We start from the raw sequence: 27,800 nt of genomic DNA on the forward strand, positions 1-27,800 counted from the left end.
GATTTTTTTTTTTGTCTTTTTGCCATTTCTTGGGCCGCTCTCGCGGCATATGGAGGTTCCCAGGCTAGGGGGTCTAATCAGAGCCGTAGCTGCCAGCCTATGCCAGAGCCACAGCAACGTGGGATCCGAGCCACATCTGCAACCTACACCACAGCTCACGGCAATGCCAGCTCCTTAACCCACTGAGCAAAGGCAGGAATCGAACCCGCAACCTCATGGTTCCTAGTCGGATTCATTAATCACTGCGCCACGACGGGAACTCCTAGAGATTTATTCTGAAATATCTACATTTGATATGGTACATCTAGGATTTGCTTCAAAATCATAAGGGAGTGGTGAGAATTGTACCTTACTTCTGTAGTCTTCCTCCCAAAACCTCTTAACTGGAATCTGAACATAAGAAAAATATCAGACAAATCCCAATTGAAGTTTTCTTTGCAAATTACCTGAGCAGTATGCCTGAAAACTATCAATGTCATCAAAACCAAGAAAAGTCTGAGAAACTGTCACAGACCAGAAAAGACTAAGGAGACAGAGCAACTTAGTGTAACGTGGTAGCCTGAGTGAAATCCTGGAAGAGGAAAAGGACATTAGGGGAAAACTAGTGAAATCCAAACAAAGTAAAGAGTTTACCAAAAGTTGGTTACCAAAGTACCAAAGTTGGTTCTTTAGCTGTGACAAAGTACTACAGTAATATAAGATGTTCTCAACAGGGAAAAAGGGGCACAAAAATATACAACTCTGTACTACCGTTTGCAGGACTACTCTAAGATATTATTCTAAAATAAAATTTTCAAGATAATCATAATGGAGTGGGAAAAACAGATGGGGTGCATGGTTGGTACTGGACTGGCCACCAGTTGTTGGTTATTGGGGCTATATAATGGAAGTTCATAATACTATTCTGTCTGCATTTATGTATGTTTGAAATTCTCTACTCTTTATTTATTTATTTATTTATTTATTTATTTATTTATTTATTTTTTGTCTTTTTGCCATTTCTTGAGCTGCTCCCGAGGCATATGGAGGTTCCCAAGCTAGTGGTCTAATCGGAGCTGTAGCTGCCAGCCTACGCCAGAGCCACAGCAACTCGGGATCTGAGCCGCATCTGCAACCTACACCACAGCTCACAGCAACGCCGGATCCTTAACCCACTGATCAAGGGCAGGGATCGAACTCCCAACCTCATGGTTCCTAGTCGGATTCGCTAACCACTGCGCCATGACAGGAACTCCAAAATTCTCTATTCTTAAGGTTAAAAAATATCTATTTTGTGTTGGAGGTCCTCAAAGCCATCCTCAGGTTCAGTGATTTGGCTGGAAGAGTCCAGGACTCAGCATCTAATCATACTTACAACTTTTACAACTATGATTTATTCCAGCAAAAGGATAGACAATAAAATAAAAAAAAAAAGGAAAAGGCATAGAGGTCAAAGTCCAGAGGAGACCAGGCACAAGCTTCCTGGAGTCCTCTCTATATGGAGTCATACAGAATGCACTAAATTCCTCCCTAGCACCAAAGTGTGACAACACACATGTCATAGTATCTGCCAGGAAAGCTCATTAGAGAAGCCCAGAATTGTTACTGGGGGCTGGTCACATATGCACCCTCTACCTACCACATGTCAAGATTCCAGACTCTCAGAAGATATTCCCCATCAACCACATTGTAAAAACCTTTTAGGCACAGTGAGCCATCCTTATCATTTAGAGAAAGTATCATATCAGTGTAGGGAACTGTTTACCAGTCAAGTTCCCAAATGCCAGCCAAAAGCCAATCTTGCAAGGAAACCTTTCTTTCTTTCTTTCTTTCTTTTTTCTTTTTCTTTTTTTTTGGTCTTTTTGCCATTTCTAGGGCCGCTCCTGCGGCATATGGAGGTTCCCAGGCTAGAGGTTGAATTGGAGCCATAGCTGCCGGCCTATGCCAAAGCCACAGCAACTCGGGATCCAAGCCGTGTCTGCAACCTACACCACAGCTCACGGCAACGCCGGATCCCCAACCCACTGAGCAAGGCCAGGGATCAAACCTGCAACCTCACGGTTCCTAGTCGGATTCGTTAACCACTGTACCACAACAGGAACTCCAAGGAAGCCTTTCTAAGGAGAGCAGGCTCAGGCCCACATACTCATGGAGGCATGAACTCTGTGGAATATAACACAGAGATGTTTCATAACTCATTCTCCTCTTCTATGGAAGGTACCTCCACAACCCTTGCTTGGAGACCTCATCCACTAATCTGGTCCAGAGATGCATATTTGAAGGGAGAAAGGAGGCCCAGTGAGGTGTGGAAGGCTGAGAAGAGCAAGTCCCAAATTTCTCAGCAGGTATGGCTGCAAGTCAGTATGAAACTCTGCCTTCTTTTTTTTTTTTTGTCTTTTTTTGCTATTTCTTGGGCCGCTCTCGTGGCATATGGAGTTTCCCAGGCTAGGGGTCTAATGGGAGCTACAGCTGCCGGCCTACACCAGAGCCACAGCAACACGGGATCCGGGCCGAGTCTGCGACCTACACCACAGCTCATGGCAATGCCGGGTCCTTAACCCACTGAGCGAGGCCAGGTATTGAACCTTTATCCTCATGGTTCCTAATGGGATTCATTTCTTTTGCACCACAATGTGAACTCCTGTTTTTTTTTTGTTTGTTTGTTTTGGTTGTGCCTGAGACATGCGGAAGTTCCTGGTAAGGGATCAAACCTAAGCCACATTGGTGACAATGCTGAATGAACCCTTAACCACTAGGCCACCAGGAAACTCCTGTGAATAGTGTGTTTGTGTATATGTGTGTGTGTTAAAAGAATTAGCATAGCTTCTGTCACCCTGTGTGGCATTTAAAAATAATTTCTTTTAAATGTGCTTGCAAGTCTAAAAAATGGAATAGGTCCAGGTTTCTTTTAATCTCTTGGAGGCCCAGGAAAGAGAACTGGTTGGTGGTACACATTCAGAAGACATCAGCATCCAGACTTTAGTGAATTGAAAGCATGGAAATTAAGGGGTTGCCTAAGAAAGCTCCTTTATGGGAAAGGAGGGCTCTGATACCATAACATTTTTTTTTTTTGTCTTTTTGCTATTTCTTTGGGCCGCTCCCGCAGCATATAGAGGTTCCCAGGCTAGGGGTCGAATCAGAGCTGTAGCCACCGGCCCACACCACAGCCGCAGCAACGCAGGATCCGAGCCGCGTCTGCAACCTACACCACAGCTCACGGCAACACCGGATTGTTAACCCACTGAGCAAGGCCAGGGATCGAACCCGAAACCTCATGGTTCCTAGTCGGATTCGTTAACCACTGCACCACGACGGGAACTCCTGGGACCATAATGGATTCCCTAAATAGCTGCCTGCAGAGGGTAACCAGGAATGGCTGAAAGAGATAAGAGAAAATCAAAAGAAACGAGGTTGGGGAAATACGGCCAAAGAGGGGGGTAAGGAAAATCAGGAGGACGCAAGTCTACAGTGCATTTGAGAGAGGAATTAACCAACAATGTCAAAAATTCTATGATTTTTCCCAGTCAGCTCCAGCCAGAATAACTGCCAAATCCTTCCTCTCCCCTCCCCGCGCCAGTACTGCTTATTCGTCTCTTTTAACTCTTCCACGAGGTTTTATCCGGTGGTTTACGGTTTATTTCCTCCAGTTAGACTCAAGCAGGAGGTCTCAAGCAGGACTGAATCTTCATTTTCCTTTTCCTTAAGGTCTTACGCCTTCTGCTCAATTGCTCTCAGTGAGATGATCTGAACATTTGAAAAACCATTTTAACAAACAACCTATCTCTAAACCGGCTCCTAGCAGCCAAACTGCGCAGGCGCAAAGGCAGACATCCCGGCTTACTCAGGTCTTTGCATTTGGCGCGAAATCTCTGCTACATGGGCGGGGCAAAGGGAAGAGCTGCGTTCATTGGGCAGGCTTGGCGCGAAATCTCTGAGCTCCTGCGCCACGATTGGCTCCGACCTTTCCAGTGGGGGACGAGGGGGCGGGGCGGAGGCGGCGCGCGCAAAGCGGCATCGTCTAGGGAGAAGGTACTCTTGGCGATCGAGCGTGGCGCCGGCGGCTCCTTAGCGCTCGGCAGCCATGGACCTCGCGGCGGCAGCGGAACCGGGCGCCGGCAGCCAGCACTTAGAAGTCCGCGACGAGGTGGCCGAAAAGTGCCAGAAATTGTTCCTAGACTTCTTGGAGGAGTAAGTCGGCGAGCGCCCCTTCCTCGCGGACCTTCACCTCAGGCCCCTCCCGGCTTCCGGAGCCCGGGGGCGCTGTGGGGGCCGCGAGTGTTCTGGAAATGAGGGGTTGCGTGCTGGGGAGAGCGGCCCACGGGAGGCTTAGCTGGGCTGCTGGAAGGAGGCTGGGTCGGGCCGAGCAGGGCTGGTTTCCAGCGGGTGAAATGCATCTGGAGCCCTTTCTCAAACTCGAGCGGTGCGCAGTGCCCGGTACCGAGCGCTTTAGGCCCACCATTCAGTCCTCACAGACTGAAAGGCGAGTGGCCCTAGCCCCGGGTTCCCGGTGCGGACATTGAGGCTGGGTGGGGATGCGTAACTTAACGGTTAGGCCGCACGTCGGCTGGGTGGTGTGGGAGGCCGAAGTGTCCTCGGAATCCTAGCGGGAGCTTGGCTGGGGTCCGCCGATGGCCTGGCAGCCCTGGAGCTTGTGCAGATCCAAGTAGCGGTGACCTCTTTGGTTGACAGATGTTCCGAGGGGCCGCCCTGCGATGCTTATGTCGTTGAACGCACCCGTCCATCTCTTCCTTTCCTTCCAATCCCTTAAGCCTCACTTTTTTTTTTTTCCTGTTACCTTTTTTAGGCCCCAGGCATCTCAGACCCCCTCGCCCTGGCTTACAGCCACTGCCATCTGCTACTTTTCTTAGTGCAGATATATCATGGCTCTCCTTGAGGATGAACCCCACTAGCTCCAGGAGAAATAGAAGCACTTTGGAATGTCTTAGAAAATTCTTTTTTAAGAATCCTTTTTTTTTTTTTTTTTTTTGCTTTTTAGGGCCGCACCTGTGGCATATGGAGGTTCCCAGGCTAGGGGTCGAATCGGAGGTGTAGCCACTGGCCTAGGGCACAGCAATATGAGATCAGAGCCCCTTCTGCAACCTACATCGGCAGCTCACAGCAATGCTGGATTCTTTCTTTTTTTTTTTTTGTCTTTTGTCTTTTTTTGTTGTTGTTGCTTGGATTCTTAACTTACTGAGTCAGGCCATGGATGGAACCCATAACCTCATGGTTCCTAGCCAGATTCATTTCCCCTGTGCCAAATGGAAACTCCAAGAATTCAGTTTTTAAATTTGATCATTTTTTGCATTGGAACTACTCATCGATGACATCCTTGGCCTGAGACTCTTTGTCATAGTCCTAAAAAAATATCATGTGGTTTTAGTAATATTTAGAAATTCCACTAAGTTGTTAGCACTAGGTATAGTGAAGCTTTAAAAAAACTATATCATATCTTAGGAAAATGCTTCCCATCATTAAAATTTCTTGTAGCCATATTCAGGGACCCTAATGAGTTCAGTGTCTTTAAGGCTCATTAACATGGCAGGAAATTTTTTTTTTTGATTGTGGTAAAATATATGTGATCTAAAATTTACCTTTTCAACCTTCTGTAAATGTATAGTTCAGTGGCACTTAAGTAATTTACCTTGTTAAACAACCATCACCACCATTCATCTCCTTTTCTTCTTCCCAAACTGAAACTCTGCACCCACTAAACAGTAACTCATCATTTCACCCAGTCTATGAATTTGACAACTCTAGGTACCTCAAACTTGGGGTCATACAATATTTGTCCTTTTGTGACCAGCTTACTTCACTTAGCATAATGTCTTCAGGGTTCATACATGTAGCGTGTGCCAGAATTTTCTTTTTAAGGGTGAATAGTATTGTATGTATATGCCACATTTTGTCTCTTCATCTATCCATATAGATATGTGTTTCCATGCTTTTACTATTGTGAAAAATTCTGCTATTTTATGAAATTCTTATATACTTAAAACCATACTTTAACTTATATTTCCCTACCTTTGGTGATGTTATTCTCTGCCTGACAGCTATTTATCCTTCAAAACCCAGCTAAATATTCATACCCCTTTTGTAAAACCCTATTAAACTTTTAGGCAGTGCAAATATTATGTTCCCAAGGTGCCATTTTCCATTATCCCTGGTAATAATCTTTACTTGTCAGCCATTTCATGTGAATGTACATCCCATTCCTAATCCCACATAGCCACCACACCACCTTACAAAGGTCCTTAATTAACGTTTGATTTCAACAAATAATGTAGTTGTCTTCACTTCCTTGCAGTTTGCCATGCAGTTAGTTAACTGCTGGGCATAATGATGAGCAAGACAAATAATCCCTGTATTTGTTGGGGTGAAAATGTTAGTTCCCTTTCAGAATACCAACTTTGATTTGGCATTGCTTATTTGAAAAAGTCCGCATTCTTCACAGCTGCTTTATTTTATTTTATTTTATTTTATTTTTGTCTTTTTAGGGCCGCATTCGAGGCACATGGAGGTTCCCAAGCTAGGGGTCTAATCGGAGCTGTTACCGCTGGCCTATGCCAGAGCCACAGCAACGCCAGATCTGGGCTGCATCTGGAACCTACACCATAGCTCATGGCAACACTGGATCCTCAGCCCACTGAGCGAGGCCGGGGATTGAACCCAAAACCTCATGGCTCCCATTGGATTTGTTTCCACTGCGCCACGACAGGAACTCCTGTTTCTTGTTTTTTTTTTTGTTTTTTTTTTTTTAAAGGCCCTACCTATAGCATCCCAGGTTAGGGATCCAATTGGAGCTACAGCTGCTAGCCTACACCACAGCCACAGCAACACCAGATCCTTAATCCACTGAGTGAGGCCAGGGATTGAACCCACAACCTCATGGTTCCTAGTCGGATTCGCTTCCGCTGCACCAGGATGGGAACTCCAGAGTCTTCACAGCTGCTCTTTACAGTTTCATCTTCCACAACCATTCTGTCATCATCGATGCTCCTCCCATACCTTTTCTGATTTTAACCAGTCTGTCCACACTCATTTTTCTTTCAAATTTTAAAAGTGTTTCAAGGCAGAATTCCAGTGCTGCCTTTTATTTGCATGAGGCCTTTCTAGATGTTCCTGTTAAGCAAAATTAGTTTTTATTCCCCTGACACATTTCTTGGACCACCTCCTTTTTTTTTCTTCTTAAATTTTATTGTAGAAAGAACACTTAACCTGAGTCTACCTGCTTAACAAATTTATAACTGTACGCTATTGTTGTACAGTAGATCTGTTAGACCTTATTCCTCTTGCTTGACTGAAAGTTTATGCCTGTTAATTATTACCTCCATATTTTCCTCTTCCTCCAACTACCCATTCCATTTTTTGATTCTATTAACTGTTTTGGATACTTCATGTAAGAAAATCATGCAATATTTCTTTCTGTAATTGGCTTATTTCACTTAGCACCTTGTCTTCAAGGTTCACCTATATTGGGGCATTGCAGAAAATATCCTGTTTTAACATTGAAGAGGGAGTTCCTGTCATGGCTCAGCAGTAATGAACCCAGCTGGTATCCACAAGGATGTGGGTTCGATCCCTGGCCTCACTCTGTGGGTTAAAGATCTGGTATTGCTGTGAGCTGTGGTGTAGGCCAGCAGCTACAGCTCCGATTAGACCCCTAGCCTGGGAACTTCCACATGCCATGGGTGTGGCCCTTAAAAAAAAAAAAAAGCAAGATTGAATAATATTCCATTATATGTGTATACTGCATTTTGTTTATTTGTCATGGACATTTAAATGTCTTTTCCCTCTCCTTAGTAGTAATGTCTCCTGTGAGAGTGTCAACCATAGGAGAGGAGCAACACTGTCATTTCCAGCTTATGGTATCTCTGGCATAGTACTTCGCAGATAGATGATATTTATTAAGTAATTAACAGAGTTAGAACACGCTGTATTTGAGGGAGATATTTGATTTTTCCTCAGAACCTAATCTGCATGGTTATGTTCAAAGAACAAAAAGCAAATATATTTGTATGATATTTTGGAAAAAAGCAGCTTTACTTTGTGTGTATGTATGTTTTGGTTTTCCTGGGGTCTTGGGCACTGAAGCACCTCATTTCTGTGTATTTGTTTTTTTCTGGTTCTTAAATCAATAACTAATCTGTCAGTTTTCCCTTTAGAAATTAAATCTTTGGATTTTAACCTGAATTTCTTGATTTAAAATTTTCTAACCAACAGATGCTAACTGCTTATTTATGTTATGTACAATTAAGGTCGGAAGATGTTTTCCTGTGTTTCGAGCTTTGGACAAAACATTTGACAGGCATTTTCTCATTTAATCTTCACAATAGTCTTTTAAGATGATGTTCTAATCTTTTTTTACCACTGTTATTTTTCAAAAAGAAGGATGTATTTAGAGAGAGTACGTAAGCTCTCCCCAGTTATACAACTATTAAAATGGGCTTGTCTGATCATAAAGCTGTTAATCTTTAACCTACACTGAATTATCAGGCATTCAGATTCTTATTTTTACTAATTCTTCAGTTTACTATGACTTTCATGTATCTGCAGATTCCAGAACAGCGATGGAGAAATTAAGTACTTGCAGTTAGCTGAGGAACTAATTCGTCCTGAGAGAAACACATTGGTTGTGAGTTTTGTGGACCTGGAGCAATTTAACCAGCAACTTTCTACCACTATTCAAGAGGAGTTCTATAGGTAGAGTGTATTAATCTTTTTTTTTTTTTTTGTCTTTTTGTCTTTTAGGGCCTCACAGCGGCATGTGGAGGTTCCAAGGCTAGGGGTCAAATCGGAGCTGTAGCCGCCAGCCTGCTCCAGAGCCACAGCAACTCAGCTGTGTCTGTGACCTACACCACAGCTCACAGCAATGCCAGATCCTTAACCCGTTGAGCAAGAGCAGGGATCGAACCCACAACCTCATGGTTCCTAGATTCATTTCCACTGCGCCACGATGGGAACTCTGAAATCTTTACTTTAAATAGACATGGAGCCTGGGAAACCAGCTCTTCTTGGTGTAGAAATGTTCATTTGTGAGGCAAAAGGGGCAGCTATCACAGAGTTCCTTTGATACAGCCAGTGGTCATTTTTGGGCTGCTCTGAACTAATTTAGGCCTTTGTGGAGTTAAATATTTTTCATATGCAAATGTTGAAAACCTGTGCTTTCTATATAGTTTTACCGTGTTAAGAAGCTTGCTTTGTGTCAGGCATTCAGTGCTATTGCTATATCATTCATTTAATCCATTCCGTCTCACTCTTCCACATGTCATAATATATATAAATCCCTTGAAACATTTTCAAAGCTGAGTGGTAATTTTTTTGGCAGAAATTAGTTGTTATGTTTAATAATTTAGGCTTTTGTTCTGCTTTTAATTGCTATATAAAATAAGAAACATCTTTCTACACTAATCTTTCTCTGCATTTGGATTAAATAAATGTGATTTTATAAATAAAATCAGGTTAAAATAAACACTGTTGACAGTTAAGGAGAAATGAAGACCCAGGATTAAAGAGACATAATTCTGTTCTTTTACCTGGTGAACTGAGAAAGGGAGGATTTAGCTCAGTGTTTCTAGTCATAGAAATGGTTGGAGGGATACTAGGCAGTTTATTGTGAAAGTATGTAGCAAGAAAAGTTGTATTGACCAATGAGTAGAGGTGGAAAATCAGGGCTGATGGTGGAAACACCTGTGCCCATACCTCATGTACGGACCATACAGCAGTTCTGTCTCCTGAAAGCAGCTTATTTTTCAGAGGATTTCCAGATCCTGCTGCTTAAACCAAGCTGCCACAGCTATTGGGAACTTAAATCACATTTCTGTGAAAAAAAGCCATTGGTAATTTGATAGAGTTTGCATTGAGTCTATAGGTTGCCTTGGGTAATATAATCATTTTAACTATTGATTCTTTCAATCCAAGAACAAAATATATCTTGAAAATTTTTTAACTTTTTGTTTTGTTTTGTTTTCCGTTTTCTGTCTTTTTAGGGCCGTACCCATGGCCTATGGAGGTTCCCAGGCTAGGGGTCTAATCAGAGCTACAACTGCCAGCCTACGCTGCAGCCACAGCAACTGCCAGATCTGAGCCATGTCTGCGACCTACACCACAGCTCCCGGCAACGAAAGATCCTTAACCTACTGAGCGAGGCCAGCGATCGAACCTGAAACCTCATGGTTCCTATTCGGATTCATTTTGGCTGTGCCATGACGGGAACTCCATGAAGATTTTAAAATTTGTATAGAAGCACAAAAGACACCAAATAGGTAGCAAGGAGTCTGCCTTGCTAGGTAATAAAATGCTCAGGTGGCAGATAGAGTCAGAGGTGTGGCTTGCAGTGTATGCACTAAATGATTATTTAAAGATAATAGATATTCAGGAACAGCATTTTATCTTTGGGTTTGTATTTTCTTAGATGTATTTGTTGTGGAATAGAGGATTGAAGAAGCTTCTAAACCTAGACCAGATCATAGAAATGTCCTGCAGAGTTAAATTCTAAAGCTTGGTTTAACCAGATAAAATTCCTTATTTTCAGCTATTGGGAAGCATGATGGGGAAGGAGACTTGGTTAGTCTGTTGAAGTTGTTAGTTGATTTTTTTTGTTTGTTTGTTTATTTTTCAGGGTTTACCCTTACCTATGTCGCGCTTTGAAAACGTTTGTCAAAGACCGTAAAGAGATTCCCCTGGCCAAGGATTTTTATGTTGCATTCCAAGACCTTCCTACCAGACACAAGTAAGAAACCCTTCTTGGAAAGGATTATTAAAAAAACAAAACAAAACTCCAAATAATAGTTATCACTTAATTGTCAAAGCTCAGAAGATTGTAGTCTTGAATCTATAAAGAGTTATACCAGTTATCCTGAAGGTTTAATTTTGTAATACCTATATAGCCAGGGAAGTGGGATGGGAAGTAAGTAGAGCAATTTCTGGGGATTGTCATATTTTAGGATATCTTTTAAGGGATATTTTAGGTGAAAAATTAGTTCAGTGAAAAATTATGAAGACTTAGAGCAGTCACAGAAATGTGTCTTTGGAAATTTTTGTCAAGAGCTTAAAGAGCATAAACTTTTAAATTGTTTTTCCTCTTAGCAGTTATATAAAGAATAAGTTTGCTGATACTTGGTTACTTTGAAAACTTAAACCACTGAAATCATGAAATTACAAAGTTGTGGAGTTCCCACTGTGGCACAGTGGGTTAAGAATCCAGCATTGTCTCTGAGATGGTGAGGTTTTGATCCCTAGCCTAGTGCAGTTAGTTAAGGATCCAGCATTGCTGCAGCTGTCACAGCATTGGTCACAGTTGTGGCTCGGATTTGATCCCTGGCTGGGAAACTTATATGCTGCCAGTGTGGTGGAAAAAGAAAGAAGGAAAAAAAATTACCAAATCATTTAAGGTAAAATGGGTTTGTGAAATAGTATTCTGAATTTCCAGGTTCAGAAAAAAAATCTTTGCCCATGATAATTTTACTGTGAAAATAACACATTCTTTAATTTCTTCGGTGTCTTTCACATCTTCATTTATGTATTTTGTTGTAGTTGTGTGTATATTATACTTTAGGAATGGGCTGTTAACTAAATCATTCTTGTGGGATAGTCCAGTGAATACCTTATCTCTTGTCCCTTATTTATTTGTTGTTTTAAGCATCGAATATCCTCTCATTAAAAGAGAAAATTGTCATAGTTTGGAAATGAGTATTTACTAATGCAATATCTGTCTTTAAACAGAATTCGAGAACTTAACTCATCTAGAATTGGTTTGCTCACTCGCATCAGTGGGCAGGTAGTACGGACTCACCCGGTTCACCCAGAGCTTGTGAGCGGAACTTTCCTGTGCTTGGACTGTCAAACAGTGATCAGGGACGTAGAACAGCAGTTCAAGTACACACAGCCAAACATCTGCCGAAATCCAGTTTGTGCCAATAGAAAGAGATTCCTGCTAGATACAAATAAATCAAGATTTGTTGATTTTCAAAAGGTATTTAGATGTTTAAGTCTGATTCAGCCTATGCTAATAATTCATTTTAGGCACTTGTAATTATTCTCATAAGCTTACTTAGGCAATGTTAATCTCAGTTTTTATTTAAGTGAAGCATTGTCGATTATAACTACAGATTTAAGCTTTTGTAACGCACACTTCAATATCAGTACATGTGTTTTAACCTTTAATAACTTGGATTAGAAGCTCTTTCAGACAGAATGTACATGTCAGAGAATAAATAGTAACCATTGTTACTGTTACTATGTATGAGCTAGAGTTAAGAAAACAAGAAATAAGAGACTAGTTGATATAAGACTTGGAGTTGGTGGTTAGAAGGGAAGAAGGCATAAATAAAAGGATAGGTGAAAATGGACATGCTTGTCAATAGCAATGAGGATTTATCATGATTAAAGTAGAGGAATTAATTAATTAATTAATTAGAGGAACCAAATTGGAAATCATCTGAGAGGCATAGAGGCATGATTTGGTATGAGGCATAGGGGTACTTGGAGCCTTAAATCTCAGATTGAGAAATTTGGATATAATCTTGATAAGCAAGGGGAATATAATTTCAGGGAATGTGAATTTTTCTTTGTTAAAGGAAGACTAATGGGATAGTCATCAGTAGTATTTAACAAAAGACTAATAGGCAGTTGTAGTTACTTGGGCAGAGTTGGATGATAGCAGTAAGAATGAAGTCCTTTAGTACTTACTAACTCTGGAATATGCAAAGAGGAAAGAAAAGTTTCAGTACCTCAAGCACTGGGAGAATGAGTAGCAAACTAAAATAAGTAATTTTTTTTTTGTCTTTTTAGGGCATATGGAAGTTCCCAGGCTAGGGGTCTAATCAGACCTGCAGCTGCCCGCCTATACCACAGCAATGCCAGATACTTAACCCACTGAATGAGGCCAGGGATGGAACCCAAATCTTCATGGATACTGCTAGTCGGGTTCATTACCACTGAGCCACAACCGAAACTCCAGTAACTTGTATTAAATTCAGTTTTTAGTTCTTACTTACTTATGATACTTGGTTTATTAGAAGCATATACTCTACCAGTCACTTTGGGTAAGGGATGCTTTATTTGAAAGGACATGATATAACAACCAAATACAATGTATGAATCTAGATTGGGTCTTGGTTTGGGGAAAAAACAGCTGTAATAAAGGACATTCTTGGCAATTGGGGAAATTTGAAGATGAATTAGATAATCGAAGACTATTTAATTCTCTTGGTGGGATTGATAGTATTCCTAGGAAATGGATGCTAAAATATTTGGGGACAAAGTATCTTGAGTTTTGCAGCTTCTTTCAAATCATACAGTAAAAGTATGTGTGCATTTTAGGAAATGTTAACAGTTGTTTTGAGGTGGAGAGTATAATAGATGTAAAGTTTTTCATAAAATTTCCCTGACAGTTTAGAGGAAGATGGAACACAGAACAGATATTTAAAGTCAGTTTGAACAAAGAGAAGAAAGAAGTATTGCTTAATGAGAGTAAAAGTGAAGTTGAAGTTTTTAATAGTTGTAATCTCTTAGCAAACTGAAAGGACTTTTATGGTAGAGATTTTTTTTTTTTCTTTCCTAGGGCTGCTCCCATGGCATATGGAGGTTCCCAGGCCAGGGGTCTAATTGGAGCTGTAGCCACTGGCCTACACCAGAGCCACAGCAACGCAGGATCCAAGCCGTGTCTGTGACCTACACCACAACTCATGGCAACACCAGATCCTTGACCCACTGAGCAAGGCCAGGGATCAAACCCGCAACCTCATGGTTCCTAGTCAGATTCATTAACCACTGCGCCACGACAGGAACTCTTGGTAGAGAATTTTTAAGATGAATGTTGGCACATGTCAGAAGTATGTAGGAGTTGCCATTGTGGCTCAGTGGTTAACAAGTCCAACTAGGAACCATGAGGTTGTGGGTTCAATCCCTGGCCTTGCTCAGTGGATTAAGGATTGGGCATTGCCATGAGCTGTGGTGTAGGTCGCAGACATGGCTTGGTCTGATGTTGCTGTGGCTGTGGCTGTGGTGTAGGCTGGCAGCTGTAGCTCTGATTAGACCCCTAGCCTGGAAACCTCCATATGCCGTGGGTGCGGCCCTAAAAAAAAAAAAAAAAAGTCTGCAAACTGGTAAGATAATTTAGGATATGTCAATAATTGTGGCATTTAATTTAGATTGCATGGCATTTGAAAAAGATGACTTCTCATTCTTGGCCATTTGTCTTTGTTACAGGTTCGTATTCAAGAGACTCAAGCTGAGCTTCCCCGAGGGAGTATCCCCCGCAGCTTAGAAGTGATCTTGAGGGCTGAAGCTGTGGAGTCAGCTCAAGCTGGTGACAAGTGTGACTTCACAGGAACGCTGATTGTTGTGCCTGACGTGTCTAAGCTTAGCACACCAGGTCAGTAATCTGTGGCTCAGATTTAACAAATTCTTGGTTACCTAACCTACAGAGTATCTGGTTTCTTGTATCTTCCTTGTCTTGTTTTTGGCTACCAATCAGAGGATGAGCAAGGAACTATGACGAGAATAAAGACAAATTGGTTTTGCTATAGAAGGTACTGTTCTGAAAAATTTCAAAGTCTAAATAAGTTTCATTTAACTGAGCAATTTTGATTCACAGCACCTTGAATATTTGAACTGTGAAACAACCTATCATTCGATCTTTCAGGAGCACGTGCAGAAACTAATTCCCGTGTGAATGGTGTTGATGGATATGAGACAGAAGGCATTCGAGGACTCCGGGCCCTTGGTGTTAGGGACCTTTCATATAGGCTGGTCTTTCTTGCGTGCTGTGTTGCACCGACCAATCCAAGGGTGAGTTTTTTTTTTTTTTTTTTTGTCTTTCGTCTTTTGTCTTTTAAGGGCCATGCCCGTGGCCTATGGAGGTTCCCAGGCTAAGGGTCTACTACTCCACAGCCAGAGCAACGTGGGATCTTAGCCACATCTGTGACCTACACCACAGCTCACGGCAATGCCAGATCCTTAACCCACTGAGTGAGGCCAGGGATCGAACCCATGTCCTCATGGATGCTAGTCAGGTTCGTTAACCACTGAGCCATGACAGGAACTCCCTAAAGGTGATTCTTAGAATAGCAAAGCTTGGGAAAGACATCTGCTGATGCTGCCACAAAGTTATAATCTTCTGAAACTCAGTTTTAAAGGCAGGGGGGTGGGTTGAGATTTGTTCTTGAAAGCAGATGTTTTTGTGTCTGTCCCACCTTAAAGAAAAATCTTACTTGTTTTCATGCATAAGCACTGAGTACTTTAAAAGCATTGGTACAAATAATCCATAGCGTTTTTGTTTTTTGTTTTTTTTTTAATTGTCGCAGTCCCTCTGTCATGCTCCTTGAGAAAGTATAAATAGAAAAACTTTAGTAATCTGAAGGTACAGTATAGCACTCTTTCTGAGAGTGACGTATCCCTTGTATTATAGTTCAGAACTTGATTTTGTGTCCAGGATGGGAAAGCAGTGAAAAAATGTTTGGACAGTAGTTTAGTACTGGAAAATGAGAGGGAAATATAATACTCTGTTACTTCTTTCATCCTCATATCAGTGATTAACATTTTATTACGGCTCATCTCTTGAGTATCTAGATTCATTTAGATAGCAATACAAAAAAATGGTAGTTTTTTTGTTACTTTTAATTCACTGGACAGATGATTAGTTCTTCAGTGTCTTGATAAACTTAGCCCATAGTGGTTAGGAAATAGTTTTTTTAAATAGGGCCACACTCATGGCATATAGAGGTTCCCAGGCTAGAGGTTGAATTGGAGTTATAGCTGCTGGCCTACACCACAGACATAGCAATGCCAGATCCGAGCCATGTCTGCAACCTACACCACAGCTCATGGCAGCACTGGATCCTTAACCCACTGAGTGAGGCCAGAGATCAAGCCTACGTCCTCATGGATGCTAGTCCAATTCCTTTCAGCTGAGCCACTATGAAAACTTCTGGTTAGGAATTTAAAAAAAAAAAAAACTTTCCAATCAACAGATTTTGAAGTTTACCTCCCAGGCTTTATTTTATTTGTGCTGACATTTCTTCTCTTTCACATTATTTTGACTATTTCTGTACTACTGTTTTTTCCCTTTCTTCTCCACCATTCAGTTTGGAGGAAAAGAGCTCCGAGATGAGGAGCAGACTGCTGAGAGCATTAAAAACCAAATGACTGTGAAGGAGTGGGAGAAGGTGTTTGAAATGAGTCAAGATAAAAATCTATACCACAATCTTTGCACAAGCCTGTTTCCTACTATACATGGTAAGAGTCCTTTTATCCATTTGTGGTCTAAACTTGAAATCAAAATAATGATTATATTTTTAAAATTTTTAATTTTTTTTTATTAAAATTTTTTTTTTGTCTTTTCTAGGGCCTCACCTGCAGCATATGGAGGTTACCAGGCTAGGGGTTGAATCGGAGCTGTAGCCACCGGCCTACTCCAGAGCCACAGCAGTGCCAGATCTGAGCCATGTCTGCGACCTACACCACAGCTCATGGCAACGCCAGATCCTTAACCCTCTTGAGTGAGGCCGGGGATCGATCCTGCAACCTCATGGTTCCTAGTCGGATTCGTTAACCACTGAGCCACCACAGGAACTCCCCAAAATAATGATTATAAAACAGCAATCTATGGCTTCTTAAAGCACACAAATCAGATCATAAAAGTTTTTTAGGGGGTTTAGGACTCTTAAAAAGTCATTTACAAAAAGACAGATACTAGATGATTCCATTTGAAATGAGGTACCTAGAATAGGTAAGTTCATAGAGACAGAGTAGAAAGGGGTAACCTGGTGGCTTGGGGAAAGAGAATTTGTTTAATGGATAGAGTTTCTGTTTGGGATGATGGAAAGTTCTAGAAATGGATGCAGTGATGGTTGTAAAAGAGTGAATATACTTAATTCCACTGAACTGTTTGAAATAGTAGTTTTATGTTGTATATATTTTACCACAATTTTTTAAAAAAGAAAAGAGGTCAGTCTTTTTTTTTTTCCTGGCTTTATAACAACTGTCTTTAATATATCCTAATATGCTAGATTAATATCCTAATCTTGTTTTTCTTCATTTTCACAATGGAGAGTGTTTTCATTCTGTTTTTTGGTTATGTGTATTGTGCAAGGTATGGATCTTGTTTCTTTCTCTTGGTTACTAGCTGCTCACTGTCTTTAAAATCCCCTTGTTAAAGGATATGTCTGAATTTTCAGGCCTCATACTTTACTTTTGTTCCATCATTATCTTCCATACTTAATTAGAATTATGGCAAGAATTCATAGGATCATGGGTATTTCTCTTGATATATATCTATATATATATATTTTTTTTTGGTCTTTTTGCCATTTCTTGGGCATGCTCCCGTGGCATATGGAGGTTCCCAGGCTAGGGATCGAATCGGAGCTGTAGCTGCCAGCCTACGCCAGAGCCACAGCAACGCAGGATCCGAGCTGTGTCTGCGACCTACACCACAGGTCACGGCAAACCTGGATCGTTAACCCACTGAGCAAGGCCAGGGATCGAACCCACAACCTCATGGTTCCTAGTCAGATTTGTTAACCACTGAGCCATGACAGGAACTCCTTGATATATATTTTTAATCATTGAAATTTAGCATTTTTTCCTAGTTAAATATTTGGTCAATGAAATTGAATTGAAATTCTTTCTGTTTATAACTCTTTATAGATTTTATTTTATTTTATTTTTTTTTGTCTTTTGTCTTTTGTCTTTTTTTTTGTTGTTGTTGTTGTTGTTGTTGCTATTTCTTGGGCCGCTCCCGAGGCATATGGAGGTTCCCAGGCTAGGGGTTGAATCGGAGCTGTAGCCACCGGCCTACGCCAGAGCCACAGCAACGCGGGATCCGAGCAGCGTCTGCAACCTACACCATAGCTCACGGCAACGCCGGATCGTTAACCCACTGAGCAAGGGCAGGGACCGAACCCGCAACCTCATGGTTCCTAGTCGGATTCGTTAACCACTGCGCCACGACGGGAACTCCGTTTTTATTTTTTTTATTACTCAAATGAATTTATCACATCTGTAGTTGTATAATGATCATAACAATCTGATTTCGCAGGATTTCCATCCCACAGCCCAAGCCTCTTTATAGATTTTAGAGTGTCCTCTGTTATGAGTAGGTGTCAAATTTTTATACTGCTCCATTCCCATGAATTAATCTTTTGCTGCATAAAAAAATTACACAAAACTTAATGGCTTAAATTTTCTCATACAATCTGGAGGTCAGGAATTTGAGAGGGAGAACCTGGGTGGTTCTGGCTCAGTCTTTGACGAGTTTGATCGGACGGCTTGACTTGGGCTGGAGGATGATCCACTTAAAAGGGGGCTCACGCACTGCTTATCTATTAGTGCTGGTTGTTAGCTGGAAGCCTTGGTTTCTTGCTACACGAATCTCTTCCATTGGGCTGTTTGAGTGTCCTCACAACACAACAGCTGACTTCTTCCAGAGCATGCGATCCAAGAGAGCAGAGCAAGGAGGAAGCAAAATGCCTCTCAGAACCTATTCTTAGAAGTTACATACCTTCACTTCCACTGTGTGCTCTTTGTTGGAAGCAAGTTACTAAGTGCAGGCACACTTAAGGAGAAGAGAATTAAGCTCCACCTAGAAATGAGGATTATCAAAGAATTTGTGTACTATTTAAAAACTACCACATGAGTTTTGTTTGTTTCGTATAGGTTGTGAGTCAGAGGAATTTTGGTTTTGGATTTTCAATTTTTTGCTCTTAAGCAGTGTTTGTGGAAATGTGCCTAGGACATTGTTGATGGAGTTCACAGAAAATCATCATAATTTAAACAGAAAATGTTTATTTAAGTATCACAGTTTCTAAAAATCTGATGTTGTCTTTTTTAAACTGTACATTTCCTTCTTGTATTAGATGTATAAACTGTTCTTAGAAGCAGCTCTAAATCACATTTAGCATCTTATTTAATCCATATCAGTTCACTTAGCATGTGTTTATATTCACCATGGATCACTGTTCTAAGTAAATTATAGACCATTTCCTTAAACTACTTTTATTTATTTATTTAATTTTACTTTTTAGGGCTGCACCCATGGCACATGGAAGTTCCCAGGCTAGGAGTCTAATTGGAGCCACAGCTGCTACCCTGTGCCACAGCCACAGCAACGCCAGATCCGAGCTGAGTTCACGGGTGAATAAGAAACTATTTCCTGAAACTGCTGGTCTTAAAGTTTTTTTAATCCTTTAGATGGATTCTTAAGTTCAGATAAAAGAATCTATTTGGGTTAAAAAGGAAGCAAATTTTGGAATTCCGTTGTGGCGCAGTGGTTAACGAATCCGACTAGAAACCATGAGGTTGCGGGTTCAATCCCTGGCCTTGCTCCGTGGGTTAAGGATCCGGTGTTGCCGTGAGCTGTGGTGTAGGTTGCAGACATGGCTCGGATCCCGCATTGCTGTGGCTCTGGCGTAGGCCAATGGCTACGCCTCCGATTAGACCCCTAGCCTGGGAATCTCCATATGCTGCAGGAGCAGCCCTAGAAAAGGCAAAAAGGTAAAAAGACAAAAAAAAAAAAAGTTAGCAAGTTTTGAAGTTCCTGTTGTGGCTCGGTTAACAAACCTGACTAGGCTCCATGAGGAAGAGGGTTTGATTCCTGGCCTCGATTGGGGGTGAAAGATCTGGTGTTGCTGTAAGCTGTGGTGTAGGTTGCAGATGCAGCTTGGATCTGATGTTGCTGTGGTGTAGGCCAGTGGCTACAGCTCTGATTGGACCCCTAGCCTGGGGACCTCAATATGCCATGGGTGTGTTCCCCCCTCCCCCCAGGGAAAGGAAGCAAGTTTTAAAGGATATTAGAAAGTTTGTAGTATCCAAAGGAGAAGACTACCCTTTGGTTGGATTGCCAGAAAGAATTCTTTTTAAAATATATATTTAAAAAAATTTTATTTAAGTTGACTTAAAATGTTCTGTCAATTTCTGCTGTATAGCGAAGTGACCTGGTCATGCATATGCAAACATTCCAGAAAGAATTCTTATAACTACATCGCAAAATGGGCTACTGACCCCCCAGACCATGCTGCCTCAGCCGCAACTGGGAGTGTCTCCTTCATCAACCTTAGAACCTCCCTTCTCTGTTGACAATCACATCAAAAGGTTACCTCACCTTATCTTTTTCCATGTAACTCATGTGAATCCATCTCTCAAGTTAGCTTTCTGAACTCTAGTGGCAAAAAAGGCTGGAAATGTAGTTTTTCTTTCTTTTTGCTTTTTAGGGCGGCACCTGTGGTATATGGAGGTTCCTAGGCTAGGGGTCTAATCGGAGCTACAGGTGCTGGCCTATGTCACAGCCACAGCAATGCCAGATCTGAGCCGAGTCTGCAATGTTCACCACAGCTCATGGCAACGCTGGATTCTTAACCAACTGATCAAGGCCAGGGATTGAACCTGCAACCTCATGGTTCCTAGTTGGGTTTGTTTCTGCTGTGCCGCAACGGGAGCTCCCATTTCCTTAAACTCTTGATTAGAATTGTAGGACCTGCCACTAGAAAGAGCCAGTAAATGTGGTAGGCTGTAATGGACATAGTTTGTATGGGGAGAGGTGTTTGAGGACTGTGACATTAGGAAAGGCTTTGTGTAGAGGTGGGACTTATGGACAAAGAAAGACTCTTAGGATGGTGAGCGTCAGCATCTGTGATTAGGTAAAGACATTAGGACGGTGATTGGGTGACTATATTCACAGAACAAGAGCCAAGATTAGAAACCAGGTATTTTTACTCCAGTCTTAGCTTTGTTTCTGCTATCTCTGCTCTTTTAATTGGTAAATATATCTTGGTAGTTTCCTGTGAAATTTTTTAACGTTGTGTTGCAAATTACCTTGGGTTTTCATTTCAGGCAATGATGAAGTAAAACGAGGTGTCTTGCTGATGCTCTTTGGTGGTGTTCCAAAAACAACAGGGGAAGGGACCTCTCTTCGAGGGGACATAAACGTTTGCATTGTTGGTGACCCGAGTACAGCTAAGAGCCAGTTTCTCAAGTAAGTGTTTGCCTAAGATAGGGGCGCAGAGAAAGCAATATGCATAGTTCCAGACTTTCTGTGTTATGAAGAATACAGTCATTGTGCCTTTACCAGAGCAAGAGTATAAATTATGACTGTTGACTATATAACTCTCTTGATTTAAGTACACCTTAATTTGTTAAGTAGAATGTAACAACATTTTACACTTTTTTTTTTTTTGGTCTTTTTGCTACTTCTTGGGCCGCTCCCGCGGCATATGGAGATTCCCAGGCTAGGGGTCCAATCAGAGCTGTAGCCACCAGCCTACGCCAGAGCCACAGCAATGCGGGATCCAAGCCGCGTCTGCAGCCTATACCACAGCTCACGGCAACCAACGCCAGATCGTTAACACACTGAGCAAGGGCAGGGATCGAACCCGCAACCTCATGGTTCCTAATCGGATTCGTTAACCACTGCGCCATGACGGGAACTCCCATTTTACACATTTTTTTTGGAATAGGGAAAAATTGTGTGCAGTCCCAATCCCACACGGAATTCTTTTAATCTTTGTATAATAAAGTTCTTTGAATACATGAATATATATATTTTCGTGGTTATAAGTCACAGCATGCATATTCTTAATTTTGATTTACCCTAAATATTTTTCCAGCCAGGACAATTAAGCAAGAAAAGAAAAAGGTACCTAGATTTGAAAGGAAGGAGTTCCTGTTGTGGTGCAGCAGAAATGAATCCAACCAGGAACCATGAGGTTGGGGGCTCGATCCCTGCCCTCAATCAGTGGGTTAAGGATCACGGGTTGTAGTGAGCTGTGGTGTAGGTCGCAGATGTGGCTTGGATCCCACGTTGCTGTGGACCTTTCAGTATAAGGTTGAATAGATAGCAAGGGCAGACCCCCATGTTTTGTTCCTCCTCTTAGGGGGCAAGCATTCAGCCTTTTACTATTAAGTGTAATGTTAGCTGTGGGTTTTCATAGATGCCCTTTATCAGATTGAGGAAAAGTTTCTTCTGTTCTAGAGACTCGTAAAATCTGTATTGGATTTCATCACATGCTTTTTCTGCATGTATTGAGATAGTTCTTATCCTTTATTAAAAAGGGTATATTGTTGATTCTTTGATGTTATACTAGTTTTGCCTTTTTTGAATAAATCTCACATCTAGTTCTGTTTTCATTTTTTTTTAAGTGCAAGGCCTTCTGATATTGTTGCTCAGCTGTTTATGACTGATGTTTTTTGTCATGTGTGAACTTTATCTTCCACCTGACAGGAATAGATTTAACCTATTTAAAAGACCAAAGGAGAAAAGGTTTTTTATTTGGTCTGTGGTATATGTCTTTATGAATTGCTTTTTTTTTTTTAATGACTCTTTCAAATGTTAGTTAAGAAATTTTTCCTTTTTTTTTTTTGGACTTTTTGTCTTTTTAGGGCTGTACCCGTGGCGTATGGAGGTTCCCAGGCTAGGGGTCCAGTCAGTGCTGTAGCCACTGGCCTATACCAGGGCCACAGCAATATAGGATCTGAGCCACATCTGCCACCTACACCACAGCTCACGGCAACGCCAGATCCTTAACTCACTAAGTGAGGCCAGAGATAGAACCTACGTCCTCATGGATGCTAGTCGGGTTCGCTACCTGCTGAGCCACAGCGGGAACTCCAAGTTAAGAAATTTGAATTCTTGGGAGTTCCTTCCTGTTGTGGCTCAGCAGGTTACAGACCTGACTAGTATCCATGAAGATGTAGGTTCAATCCCTGGTCCTGCTCAGTGGGTTAAAGTTCCGTTGTTGCCCCGAGCTGTGGTGTAGGTCATAGATGTGGCTCAGATTCTGTGTTGCTATGGCTGTAGCATAGGGTGGCAGCTACAGCTCCGATTCGACCCTTAGCCTGGGAACTTCAATATGCCACAAGTGCAGCCCTAAAATAAATAAATGTAAATAAATTCTTACTTGCCATAAACCCTACTAGATGATATTCCTGAAAAGGATAATTTATAGTCATAAATTTATTAACTATTATGATAACCTTGAACAGGCATGTGGAGGAATTCAGTCCCAGAGCTGTCTACACCAGTGGCAAAGCGTCCAGTGCTGCTGGCTTAACAGCAGCTGTTGTGAGAGATGAAGAATCTCATGAGTTTGTCATTGAGGCTGGAGCTTTGATGCTGGCTGATAATGTAAGAGCATTTTACCTTCTTGGATATAAAGACATCAAAATATCCAGTACCCTATCAATAAAGGCTTATAAGTTTCTATTAAGAGTTTTTTTTTTAAAGCACTTTTAGTAGGTAATTCATGGTTTTATTAGTCCAGAATATAATTGAGATTGTCGTCATTAATCAGTGCTTTCTGAACTTCTCTAGAATGAATTGCCTGCTTTGAGCTTTTGTGTTTGCTATAACTAGTATTTATCATTTTATCTTTTTAGATTGACACATCTGAGTATATCTGTTGCATTTCACATGCGTTAGTTACAGATCCATTAGACCTGTGAATGTGTATAAACTAGTTATACATACTTATTAATAGTAATATGTTCCAACTTTGCTCTTCACTTCCCCAGCCTAAAATCAATACTGAGATGACCTAGGATATTTTGAGACTGGTTTTGATAGTGAGTAAAAGTTCAGTCAGTAACTATGTATCTAGTTTTGCTTAGTTTAAATGGGTCAAAAGCATATAATTCCTTCTAGCTCTGAGATCTTTTGTACTGTCTTACTATAGTAGGAGAAATTAGTATTGCTTACTTAATCTATCTTTGTTATTTAGAGACTGGAAAGGTCTCTGATAGGAGTTTCCTTGCCATTTGACATCTGAAAGAGTTTCTTAAGCTAGATTTGTTTGGTCACAGGGTGTATGTTGTATTGACGAATTTGATAAGATGGATGTGCGGGATCAAGTTGCTATTCATGAAGCTATGGAACAACAGACCATCTCCATCACTAAAGCAGGAGTGAAGGTTTGTGTGTCCACTTCTGTTAACACTGCATGGTGCCTTTGCCTTGTAGATTAATGTAGATCTAGAGATGGTCACTTGAATAAAATGCATTACTTCAATAAGAAATGGTGTTTATTGAAATGGAAGACACAGCCCTGAGAATTATTAATCCAAATTATAGGTGCTGTTTACGGTACTGTGAAAATTATTGCTATGACACAAAGTAGAAGTACTGGTGAAATTTTTAGTACTTTCACAATTTCCACAGAGCTTCTGTAGTCTTTGATAAAGGGTACTTCCATTTGTAACCAAAATGATGAAAGTCAACAGATTATTTAAATGAAAATAATAAATACAGTATTGTAACTAGCATTAGAGAGAAGCCAAACTTTAAGAATAAAAGCAATATGGTCAGTTAAGAAAAACGTAAGCAGTACTTTAAAATAGAAGTTAAGGAGTTCCCGTCGTGGCGCAGTGGTTAATGAATCTGACTGGGAACCATGAGGTTGTGGGTTCGATCCCTGCCCTTGCTCAGTGGGTTAACAATCCAGCATTGCCATGAGCTGTGGTGTAGATTGCAGACGCGGCTTGGATCTTGTGTTGCTGTGGCTCTGGTGTTGGCTGTTAGCTACAGCTCCGATTGGACCCCTAGCCTGGGAGCCTCCATATGCCGCAGGAGTGGCCCAAGAAATGGCAAAAAGACAAAAAAAAAAAAAAGGTGTGTACATTATACCACCAACATCATATGGGAGTGGGTACCTGTTTCTCTATATTATCAGACTTTAATTTTAATGATTCAGAAGGTGAAAGATGATAATCTTATTATTTTCTTTTGCATTTAGTCAGTTATTAGTGAGGTTGAGCATTTTGTTGTATGCTTATTGGCCATTCCAATTATCTTTAAACCTATCACAATTTTTCCTTTTGTGGTCAGGCTACTCTGAATGCCAGGACGTCCATTTTGGCAGCAGCAAACCCGATCAGTGGACACTATGACAGATCAAAGTCATTGAAACAGAATATAAATTTGTCAGCTCCTATCATGTCCCGATTTGATCTCTTCTTTATACTTGTGGATGAATGTAATGAGGTAACCACATGTGCTGTCTTCCTTTGTTGTTTCCATTTTGAGTAGTTGAGACAAACCTGGAGGATATACTCCTGAAGAACTGGTGCATATGTTGGCAGTGACTTTTTTTTTTTTTTTTTGGCAGTGATTTTTTTCTTTCTCAGTGCCACAGGTTTGGACAAAGGTTTATTAAGCAACTCAAAATAGAGTCACATCAAGTTTTTTGTTTTTGTTACTGTTTTTAAATTCTCAGATAAAAGAGGAAACATATTACAGTAAATTCCCAACCATACGCTTCAAGGTTTCTATAAGATTTTTTCATTGTTTTCTGTTTCTTCCAGGAGTATTGGAAAGAATCAGAATGCCAAACAGGAATTTTTTTCTTATTTTAAATTATGAGTCATTTGCCTTCCTGTATTGTACTTTCCTATCAAGTTACTACATGTGTCACATTTTTTCCTAATTATGTAGTAGTTTTAAGATTGAATGTAAAATTGTGGATTTACTTAGGTTTTAACATGTTAGTATTAGAGTTACTTAGACTTAAATATTTAACAACATTGCACATCTTAGATGAGCACAGAACTACAAAATGTCCTTCTGTAGAAGGTAATACTGTACCATACTTTTTAACTGCTGAGCATGGAGATCCTGCATTACATTAGGCCCAATGCATGCTTCTTGTTTATAGCAAAACTTTAAATATTATTCAAAATAAAAGCTGCCTTCTGGAGGTTCCACTGTGGCACAGTGGGTGTATGATCCAGCTTGTCTTCGTGGAGGAGCTGGTTTGAACCCTGGACTGCTGCAGTGGGTTAGGGATCTGGCATTATTGCAGTTGTGGCTTAGGTCACATTTCTGGCTTAGATTCAGTTCCCAGCCCGGGAACTTCCATATGCTGCCAGGGCAGCTGAGAAAAGCAGGGGGGTAGGGAGCTGCCTTCCATTAATATGAATGTTTAGGCAGTTTTTGTATTTTATGTTCGGGTTTGGCTGTTTTCCTTCACAAATCTATGGGGAGCTGCCTTCCATTAATATGAATGTTTAGGCAGTTTTTGTATTTTATGTTCGGGTTTGGCTGTTTTCCTTCACAAATCTATGTATTTAACCCATTCCTCTTTGAAGCCCCATTGTTGGGAGTTGTCTGATTTTCATATATTTCTGTCTGTACATAATACTAAATTAGTTTTTTAACTTTTTAATTGAAAATAATTTCAAATTTACAGAAAAGTTGCAGGAAATAGAATAGTATATATAGTACCCCAATAGTCTTTTTTCAGTTCACATATTAACTTTTTGCCTCATTTGCTTTACCATTTGCTCTATATATCTCTACTTTTTTTTCCTGTACCATTTGAGAGTAAATTATGTATTTTTAGTATGATTTTATTTTTTCAATGGTAATAACAATTCTATGAGATTATCTTCATGTATTCATAAGTGGCAACATAATGTAGTGGCTAAGAGGACAGACTCTGAAGGTAAAATCTTCAAATCCTTTCTCTGTTACTTAATCACTGTGATGTTAGACAACTTACTTAATCTTTCTGGGCCACAATTTACTCATTTGTAAAATGGGGGTAATATTACTTACCTAATAAGGTTTTTGTGAGGGTTGCATGAATTATTGCTTCTGGATATACTTAGGGCAATAGTGACTGTCATATACTGAGGGCCCTAGAAATCTTACTTCTGTCATATTAAAATCAGTTATTTCTGGAGTTCTCCCTTGTGGCCCAGCAAGTTAAGGATCCAGCATTGTCTATATGAGGATGCAGGTGTGATCCCTGGCTTGGCTCAGTGGGTTAAGGATCTGGTGAGCTGCAGCATAGGTTGCAGATCCAGCTCAGATTTCGTGTTGCCATGGCTGTGTAGCTGCAGCTCTGATTCAACCCCTAGCTTGGGAACTTCAGTATACCATGGGTGTGGCCATAAAAAGAAAAAAATATTAAATCAGTTAATTCTTTCAGGAGTAGTCTTAGAGCAGTTTAAAGGTATACATTTAAACTTTTGATTAAAACTGAAGAAACTTTTCTCAGAAACTTGAACCCATTAATACATCTTATGGTGGCATATTAGAGTTTGTTAGCTATAATTTCCTAATGCCTGAGATAGCCTGGAGTGTTTACTGTTGTAACTAATCAAAGTGATTTTCTGATTTCGAATTAGGTCACAGATTATGCCATTGCCAGGCGAATAGTAGACTTGCATTCAAGAATTGAGGATTCAATTGATCGTGTCTATTCCCTTGATGATATCAGGAGGTATCTTCTTTTTGCAAGACAGTTTAAACCCAAGGTAACCTGCCTTTTTGAATTGTAATCAGGCATTATGAGTATGTGAAAGTGACATTTAAACAAAAGCATCACCTGGAAATTAACTGAACTTGACTTGTTCAGGTGTTTTTTTTAAAGTTATTTGTTTTTTTTTGTTTGATCTTGAGGGCTTTTTTTTTGAGAACAGTTTTCTTCAGTGAGAGCTGAGAAAAGGGAACTTTTTAAAAGTGAAAAATTAACATTTCTTTTACTTGTTAGGTGCCAGTAAAAAGATTTTTGTAAGTGAATGAACATGAATAACTATCTTACAGTAATTGATGTAGTTTATTGGATTCTGTGCTGGGTCCAGAGTATTCAGTTGGATGTTTGTTTCTAAAATAAACCTCCATAATGCCTTTTTTTTTTTTTTTTAAGCATTTTGCTAAAGTAGAATCAAAAACTTTGATTCTCGTTGTGGTTTTTACACTATTTCTGGCTTGACTTTTGGGAGTTATCCTTAGATTTTAATTCTCCAGCTCCTTTGCTTGGTTATCTAAAATAATCAGGATTGACTCTCATGTCCCAAGAGAAGCATCACTTTTATTTGCAGAGGCA

At 40.6% G+C, this 27,800-nt stretch overlaps 1 protein-coding gene across 1 annotated transcript in view; it reads left to right on the top strand.

The window, feature by feature from the left end:
* The first annotated feature begins 3,980 nt into the window (after positions 1 to 3,980).
* The window catches only part of MCM6 (minichromosome maintenance complex component 6), a 52,696-nt gene continuing 28,876 nt past the window's right edge, over positions 3,981 to 27,800 (top strand). The window contains exons 1-12 of the mRNA XM_047772028.1: positions 3,981 to 4,167; positions 8,536 to 8,682; positions 10,601 to 10,711; positions 11,704 to 11,953; positions 14,191 to 14,356; positions 14,627 to 14,772; positions 16,068 to 16,218; positions 20,812 to 20,953; positions 22,960 to 23,101; positions 23,776 to 23,883; positions 24,797 to 24,952; positions 27,100 to 27,228. Of these exons, the coding sequence (XP_047627984.1) occupies positions 4,061 to 4,167; positions 8,536 to 8,682; positions 10,601 to 10,711; positions 11,704 to 11,953; positions 14,191 to 14,356; positions 14,627 to 14,772; positions 16,068 to 16,218; positions 20,812 to 20,953; positions 22,960 to 23,101; positions 23,776 to 23,883; positions 24,797 to 24,952; positions 27,100 to 27,228 (1,755 nt within the window). The 5' untranslated portion in view covers positions 3,981 to 4,060. The remainder of the gene's footprint in view (positions 4,168 to 8,535; positions 8,683 to 10,600; positions 10,712 to 11,703; positions 11,954 to 14,190; positions 14,357 to 14,626; positions 14,773 to 16,067; positions 16,219 to 20,811; positions 20,954 to 22,959; positions 23,102 to 23,775; positions 23,884 to 24,796; positions 24,953 to 27,099; positions 27,229 to 27,800) is intronic.

The sequence above is a fragment of the Phacochoerus africanus genome, chromosome 3 (genome assembly GCF_016906955.1).
Source record: "Phacochoerus africanus isolate WHEZ1 chromosome 3, ROS_Pafr_v1, whole genome shotgun sequence".
In the NCBI taxonomy this organism is placed as follows: Eukaryota; Metazoa; Chordata; class Mammalia; order Artiodactyla; family Suidae; genus Phacochoerus; species Phacochoerus africanus.